Genomic DNA, 8,857 nt, shown 5'->3' with positions numbered 1-8,857 from the left:
TGTATGGGAAATTTATACTCTTCGTTTATTTATTTGAGTTGTTATCTGTATGCGTGTATGTCACAACTGACTTCAACTGACATTGTTTTTCACAATTACTTATTACAAACACAAAACTTTTGCTAACTTTTCTGTGTATCTTTCTGTTTACATATTTCTTTTAAAAAACTATGGTAATATATTAATGTTTTAATAAAATATGTTTCTTATATTTTTGTTCGTTGTTTTTTGGGTATGCGTATAACATCTCAATATTTTGAATTTGTTACAGGCTCGTTATTTCAAGGAACAAGATATTGATGGTACGTTATTTCCATTTAATCTTGCTTAATTATCTACTTTAATAGATAGGTGAATCAAAATGAATAACTGGATATATCAAAAGCATGATTACTTAATTATGCAAACGGTATTATCACCGTTAGACTGTGCCCTCCATTCTACATTTAGATATAGTCTGTTGATAAGATAAATAGGTATTATTTGAGACTAGCTTTTGCCCGCAGCTGCGCTTGCGTGTGCTAATCACAAATTACATTACGATTTGAACGTGAATGTTTCAGTTTTGCAATAATCATTAGTTCCGACGATTCTGCCTAAATCCTGTATAGACATAAAATACACGTCGATACATCCGTTTTGATCGAAGTTGCTTTCGCTACGTATATTGTATTGAGTAACAGACACAATAAAATAAATGAACAACATTTGAAAATAAGTAATTATTTTGTTTAATAAATATAAATTTATTTTGAAGTAATACAATTGTCATTAGAAATACCCTCGTAATTAAATAATAGACTTAAGTACTGCTATATAACACTGTATTTAATATGAGACAGAGAGAAATGAAGGAATTTATTTATTTATTTATTTTATAGTATCACCAACAGAAATTACAATAGTATTACAAATATTATATAGTTAACAATTGAACACTCTCGATAATTGTATTTCTTTTTATAGGTAATCACAGCATGCACTAAATATATTAAACATAATGTTATTATACTTAGATGATTGTTTTGCCAGCATACTCAGCTGTGAGCCAAATAAACAAATATATTTTCAAAAAAGCATGAAATATGTCTTATTAATCTTATAAATTTTATTAATATCTGGATTGTCTGGAAGAGATGGCTAATAGGCATAAATACATCCACTGTACAACACTTTTAATCAAAATTTATTTTTTGCGTTTGTATTTTATTAATTTTGTATTACTTCTATTTTCTGTGTCTTTCTATATATTTGTTTGTGGTGTACAATAAAGTATAATAAAGTAAAATTAAATATATATTAATATCATATATACCTACTATTTTCTTCGTTGTTTTTTAGAATTCAGAGAGTGCTTCTATCTCTTTGCGAGATCCGGTCAAATCACTTCTCTGGACGAGCTGACTGTTGTCATGAGGTCCTTAGGAATGAGTCCGACTATACAGGAACTGACTGGTTTGTATAATAATATATTTAAAAGTACTTAAGGCCTTTTAGAAATGATACAACTGTTTACACTTGACAAAGATTTTTAATGACAAAATTTATTTATTATAATTTTATTTTACATAATTATTATTGACTATGTGGAATAGCAGTTCTTTTTCTTTTCAAAATGCTGGCAAATGATCCACAGACAATCGTCATCCTCCACTAGCTCACTGTCTTGCTGTTTGCCAGTGGAATGTGTGATAAGGCTTGTCATACTGTCTACTATAGTTATAACATAGTATCTTTTTCACTATCTGTATCTATTTTCTAATCAGCTGTATAAAATATGAACTAGGTTTATTGGGTACTGTATGCAAAACAATAAAAAAATATATGATATATTTATTTTCCATTTCTTCATTTAATTATAAAACTTAGTGCGGGTTTTTCATAATTGCACAGATAATAATAAATGTTGTTTTTTTCAGGTTATTTAAAAGGCAAGGGTGGCAAAATGTCGTTTGCTGATTTTCTAGAGGTGATGCATATCCATTCCAGAGCAGAGAACTTACCTCATGAAGTAAGAATTGATTATTTTATTTTATTATTGCCTGAGCCGGGAATTGAACCTCAGCTCTGTCGTGATGTGACTAAAATGCTGTTAACTTACATCTGATTGATTTTCACAATTAATGGCATCTTTATAAGAAAAATAAATTCTATCGATATATATGCGCGGTTTTATGAAATTTAATTTGTAAATTTATTGAGGAATGCTTGTGTGCAAAAGGTTATTATACAATGAATGAGTTTATGATCGATTGCACACATTGGGAATGAAACGATCGCCTCCTGGCTGAAATAGCCAGGAGGCGATCATTTCATATTAAATTGTTTATATAATATATGAGACAAAAAAAAAATTTAAAAAATCCGCTGAGTTTCTTTCGCCGGTTCTTCTCAGGTCAGGGTATTTTCTTTTCCGAACCGGTGGTAGTGTTTCGATTGACCATCAATAAGAAAGTGTAATGCTTCTAAATTGAATAAAGTTATTTGAGTTACACAGTTTAAAATTGTTACCGCATTTATTGCTCATAACTCATAATTGAGTTTAAGGAGATAAGGGCATTATAGATATACCACAACAACAACAGCCTGTAAATTCCCACTGCTGGGCTAAAGACCTTTCCCTTTTGAGGAGAAGGTTTGGAAAATATTCCACCACGCTGTTCCAATGCGGGTTGGTGGAATACACATGTGGCAGAATTTCTATGAAATTTGTCACATGCAGGTTTCCTAACGATTTTTTTCCTTCACTCACCTTTCATACCGGAACACAACAATACAAAGTACCACATCCTGGCAGTTTATATAATTAATTTTAATTCTCTCTATTTAAGCTGAGATGGCTGCGTGGAACGCGCGTATCTTAAACGATGATTGCGGGTCCCAGGCAAGCACCACTATATATATGTATGTGTGCTTAATTTGTGTTTATAATTCACCTCGTGCTCGGTGAAGGAAACCTGCATGTGTCTTATTTCATCAATATTCTGCAACATGTGCATTCCAGCAACCCGCATTAGAACAGCGTGTTTGAATATGTTCAAAACTCCTTAATGGGAGAGCAGACCCTTAGCCCAGCAGTGGGAAATTTACAAGCTGTTACTGTACTACTTACTCTGTATTTAAGGTTGTTAACGCGTTTAAAGCCGGTGACAATGATAAGAGAGGTGTTATACCATCGAAGCAGCTACGTAACTTGCTTCAGAACTGGGGCGAAGGCCTATCGTCGAGAGAGGTAAGTGGTGCCGTATACTGTATACATGTTTGATTAATCAATGTGAGTTTTGAGTTATTCCTTTTAACTGATCTTAGTAATCTTGTGTGTGATTATATTTTTGAGTTAAACTTTTATGGAATTCTACCAAAATTCAGTTTCTTGTCGGTTCTTCTCGGTATAATCTATATTCCGAAACGGTGGTAGTTTTACTTAATATAGTTGTTAAATGAAGATTAATTATCAATAAGTCCTTCTTGGGGCAAGGTATAGTTCGACACAACTTAGATGTCGCATCGGCAAAATTCGTAAAACCGATGACATCCGAATTGACTACGCTATCCCAAATTATCAATATTTATGTCTCTTGCGAATATGATCTTTGCACAAACGTAATAACTTGTAATATCATATGACCTAATATATTCGTCAATTCGACGCGTCAATTTACATGCACTTGCTTTGTCTGACGCGCGAATCTATAGCGACGAATAGCGTCGAGTGGCGCGATAGGGAGCTATTTCTATTGGTTGTGAATCGGCAGTAATCGGTTTTATTTTCATTCCATTGCATTTTCCGATGCTACATCTAATTTGTGTCGTACTATATCCGTTTCTATAATAAAATGCCGGAGACATTTTTAACTTTGCCGTTTAGTAAATTCAAATCGTTTGTAAAAAATACATTGTTAGAAAAAGTATATTATTCAATACAAGATTTTATAGATGATAAAAACCTGTTGACTTACAAGCAGGATACATTAATTTAAATAATTGTATTTAACTAACATGACTTTGTATTTTTAAATTTAAAAAAAGAGTAACTGTTGAGTTTCTTGCCGGTTCCTCTCGGTAGAATCTACTTCCCGAACCGGTGGTAGCTTCACTTAATTGTAAAATGACGATTCAAAAGTGCTTGTAAGAGCCTACTTGAATAAAGTTTATTTTGATTTGATTTGAATTGAATTTTTTAAAACTTTTACAAGACACCCCCTCCGCCAAATTGCGTTACGTAATACTCTAATCCTCCTAAAAGCCTGCTAGAATAAAGTTTATTTTGATTATGATTTTTATATGTGTTTGATTTTATATGTTTTCTTGGTGTAACTACAGGCACAAGGGACATAACATCTTAGTTCCCAAGGTTGGTGGCGCATTGACGATGTAAGGAATAGTTAATGTTTCTTACAGCGTCATTGTCCATGGGTGATGGTGACCACTGACCATAAAAAAAAATGTTTTTATTTTATTTTTTCAGGTAGATAATATATTTCGTGAAGCGAACGTCTCAAACAACGGCATCGTTCGTTATGAAGATTTCGTGAAGATAGCCTGCGCGCCCGTGCCTGACTATTACTGATTATTTATTAATCACAAATTTGAAGCTCTTTATTTATATACTAAATGTAAAATTGTTTATTGTAATTAAATAAAATTTATTGCCACATGTAAAAATTTATAAAAATGTTGCCGGTTTATGGTTTATCGATCTATTTATTTAATAGGCTATTTGACTGGTTTTTAAAATTCATTTTATATTATTTAGTAGAGGTTAAGAAACCCAGTAAAAGTTGTGTTATTTATTTCTAGTACATATTTGCCGATAAATATAATATTAAAAATTGCATATTTGAATAGCGCGCAAAAACGACACTTGGACAATATGGCGCTGCTATGGGTTCGGTGACGTCACTTTGCTGTATTTTAATCTGTGGTACATATAGGAGAAAAGCAAAGTTGACAAGAAAGTGCCTTCATCATAAGCCCGGCCGATCAGGAGCGTTTTGTGTCACGTGACAAACGTTTGAAAATTTGCATTTTTATTTATGGAATTTTGATTTAATTAAGTATTATTTACAACTTTCGTTAGTAAATAACCATTTTTAAACTGATAATATACACTGATTACAATAATTCACAATTTGTTTTTCGCTTTGTCAAATAGCCTATTATATTACTATTTTTGGAATGAAGTATTTAGCTATTGTAGTATTTTATTTGGCGTTTAAGAGAGTCTGTCATCATTGTACCGTCCAGTATTTATATATAAACTGTAATTTTTACTAATAACTATGTGTTCTTGGTGTATTATCGTAGGGTTGCCATGTAAAACTTTTAAAAGGCACAAATTCGGGTCAATGTATTTGCAATGGTACTTAAAAAAATGTTATTTAAATATACTGGAATCAAAATTCGATATTCTTTTAAAAATATATTTGTGAATGTTTATTTTTGTATTAAAAAATTGGACTATCAAAATGTGTTTTATTTTTGAAAATGATAATGTGATATCTTCTTATAGAAAGAGCTGAGATGGCCGCGTGGTTAGAACGCGTGCATCTTGATCGATGATTTCGGGTTCAAATCCAGGCAAGCACCTCTATACATATGTGCTTAATTGTGTTTATAATTCATCTCGTGCTCGGTTAAGGAAAACATCGTGAGGAAACCTGCATGTATCTAATTTCATCGAAATTCTGCCACATGTGTATTCCACCAAACCGCATTGGAACAGCGTAGTGGAATATGTTCCAAACCCTCTGATTGAAATTGAAATTAATAGAAGATGAGGCCAAGCCCAGCAGTGGGTAATTTACAGGCTGTTACTTTACTTCTTATATAACCCATATGCGTCACGATGCTGATCTGTCTTCTCTTTCTCTCACGCAGTCGGAGGCACCTCTCTTGCTCTAACTAGGCATATGTCTCATATGTCGAAACGAGTCTAAATTCGGATCTCATCGGTCAACGATTTGATGACGAAAAACCGTTTTCAAGGCATCTAAAATACTATGAATATCGTACTGGCACGTCAAAGTAGCTACACTGATTGGCAAAGCCAAATTGGCTCCAAAAAAGCTCGGTGTGCTCAGCAAGGCGAGACAGTATTTCACGTCGGCCCATCGCCTAAAACTTTACAAGGCGCAAATACGGCCTCACATGGAGTACTGCTCCCACCTCTGGGCGGGTGCTCCCCAGTAGGTACCAGCTTCTTCCATTTGACCGCATCCAACGTAGAGCGGCTCGAGTTATCGACGATCAAGCCCTTTCCGATCTCCTTGATCCTTTGGCTTTGCGTAGAGATGTTGGATCGCTCTGCATCTTCTACCGAATTTTTCACGGGGAATGTTCCGAGGAATTGTTCGGATTAATACCGGCTGCTGAATTTGTCCGAAAATCCACAACAGCACGATTTCTTAGACATTTTCTGCCTCGCATAAGCCTCCTGCTCGTTTGCCACCTATGTCATAAAAAGAATATAGTGTTAGCTGACACGCTCACGCCCACGCTTTCAGATATCGCCATTTTTGTCTAACTTAACATTGTGAAATACATGAGAAAGACATGAAAAGGATGTCTGTCGAAGTCGGTTTGACGTTCGCTTCATCTCTTTCACACAAATGGGTCACTGTAAAATTAGAGAGAGATAAGGCGAATATTATAGTTATTGTACAATCGGAGTAAGAAAATGTTCGTCACCTTAAGATCTATTTTATATTATTTTATTATCTGCTTTACCGATCGAGAATGACATATTGCGTCACAATGATTCGATGTGTAGATTCAAAAGGTACTAAGAGCTTAAGACTCGATAAAGGAATTAATTTGAAAACTGACGAAGGTTTTCTTACTCCGACTACATTGATTGCTTTGCTTGAAGACATTTTTAACTTTACCGTTTCGTATATTCAAATCGTTTATAAAAAAGCTTGGAATTAATACCTGTTGACTTCCAGGCAGGATACATTACATACATATATAATTGTATTTAACAAATATGATTGTATTTTTTACATGTTGAAAAGAGAAAACAACTGAGTTTCTTGCCGGTTCTCCTCGATAGAATCTACTTTCCGAACTGGTGGTAGCTTCATTTAATAATTAAATGACGATTGTGTGACGACAAAAGTGCTTGTAAAAGCCCACTTGAATAAAGTTTATTTTGATTTTGATTTTGTTTAGATTCAAAAGGTACTAAGAGCTTAAGGCTTGATAAAGGAATTCATTTGAAAACTGACGAAGGTTTTCTTACTCTGACTGTACATAGGATGCTTTTCTTGTAAGATGTCAGCGAGTCGTCATGTCAGTTTCAACGGAAGTGAAGATATTATGTCAAGAATTAGAGCTGGTGTTTCTTCGAAGTCAAACAGTTATTTTCAGAGCTAACATCATGTTTCAAACGATATCGCGTGCTGCTTCATGTTTCAAATATAACAGTTCTCAGAACTATTCGTTGTTTCAAACGATGACGTCACATATTGTACCTTGTTGTCGATGACGTGTGAGGTACTGCTTTATTCGGGAAGGTAAGCCACCTGATGATATGATCCAATTAACCAAAGATATTGGGCGTAACGTAAACCGTTTCTGGAAAACTGTCAATTCAATATTTGAGTTTTAATGATCGTTTTTTTCCCTATACAACAATGATGCCGTTTGGAATTTATTATTTTCCCCAAAAAACACTAAATATGCTGCTAACATAGAATGAGTGCTGGTCGTACATACACAAACGTTTGTAACATTATTACATCTCAATATTTATTTATTCATATTGCACCCAATTTTAAAACGAAAAATAACATTTAATAAAAATAAAATGATAATATATATATAAAATAAAAATAAAGTAATATGTCCAGCAGTGGACGGTAATGGGCTGATGGATTGGATTGGAAACGTTTTGTTGTTTCCTTTGCCCAAATATGCTCTTTGTAGCTTTTTATTAGGATAATCGACATTTTGAAATACTTATTAACCACAGTAGAGGATATTTTACTAATTAATTATTTATTTTCAGTAAGAAAAGCTTAGGTTATTACTTAACATTTACTATACAGGGGCTCTTGGGTAGTTTATAATTGACTCCATGCCCTTGGAGTACAAGGAAGTGATGGCTATAGGCCTATAATGACAGACAGAAGGTTCTGAGCGGTTGCCTTTTTAGGGATTTGATACACCAAAGTCTTCCAGGTGTTCTGGACGACGCCTAATGCGTCACGTTAAGACCGGCGCCAACTCGGGAGCACATGTCCGTAGCACGATTGGAGGGATGCCATCGGGTCCACTGGACTTATGAATATCCAAGGAAAGAAGTGCCTTACGAACTGCACTTTGCTGGATTTTACATCTGGTATCGTTGTATCACTCCGTGGCATTGTTGGATTGAATAAAGCTTTACGAGCAGTCTGGTAGATCTAGCCCATTAACGTTGAACGACAAATGTACTTTAAAAAGAGGTCTTATTAAAATAAGTCTATTAACCAATTTCTACCAACTAATTTCTGCGAGCAATGCCGTGGGCAACAGCTTTTTGGATATAAAATATTCTTAGTTAACGTGTTACGTAAAGTCCACTACACAATGAAAAAAATAAAGGTATAAGAGATAACGAATAAGGAATAGCACAGCAACCAAAACACATTAGGCGATAGGCTACAATATTCAACCAATCACAGTTGAATACCTGTTACTACAGACTGTCAAGTATAAATTGGCGTTCCTGTGGCAGCACCTGCTACACCTTTGTCTTGCCAATTTTTTGTTTATTTTACCAATATCTCCCTAGAAAATAATTCTCTACGTCTCATTTTTAATAGATTTTGGGTAAGTTTTCTCAATAAAGGTAAATAAAACAAATAAGATA

At 34.0% G+C, this 8,857-nt stretch overlaps 1 protein-coding gene across 1 annotated transcript; it reads left to right on the top strand.

The window, feature by feature from the left end:
• Positions 1 to 52: 52 nt before the first annotated feature.
• On the top strand, positions 53 to 4,769 carry LOC124542210 (calmodulin-like protein 4). The gene is made up of 6 exons (XM_047120156.1): positions 53 to 173; positions 272 to 302; positions 1,342 to 1,455; positions 1,920 to 2,011; positions 3,125 to 3,232; positions 4,469 to 4,769. Exons 1-6 carry the CDS (start codon positions 171 to 173, stop codon positions 4,568 to 4,570), a joined length of 450 nt encoding a protein of 149 aa, XP_046976112.1. The 5' UTR covers positions 53 to 170; the 3' UTR covers positions 4,571 to 4,769.
• The last annotated feature ends 4,088 nt before the right edge of the window (positions 4,770 to 8,857 follow it).

Source organism: Vanessa cardui, chromosome 30, assembly GCF_905220365.1.
Source record: "Vanessa cardui chromosome 30, ilVanCard2.1, whole genome shotgun sequence".
Taxonomy (NCBI): domain Eukaryota; kingdom Metazoa; phylum Arthropoda; class Insecta; order Lepidoptera; family Nymphalidae; genus Vanessa; species Vanessa cardui.
Note: the sequence above shows the minus strand (reverse complement) of the source record. Positions and strands in the feature narration are given on the sequence as shown.

Excerpts from the sequence above, each read along its gene's own strand:
- LOC124542210 (XM_047120156.1), top strand. Across the intron at positions 1,456-1,919 it reads GACTATACAGGAACTGACTG|GTTATTTAAAAGGCAAGGGT; the intron begins GTTTGTATAATA and ends TGTTTTTTTCAG. Across the intron at positions 2,012-3,124 it reads CAGAGAACTTACCTCATGAA|GTTGTTAACGCGTTTAAAGC; the intron begins GTAAGAATTGAT and ends TCTGTATTTAAG.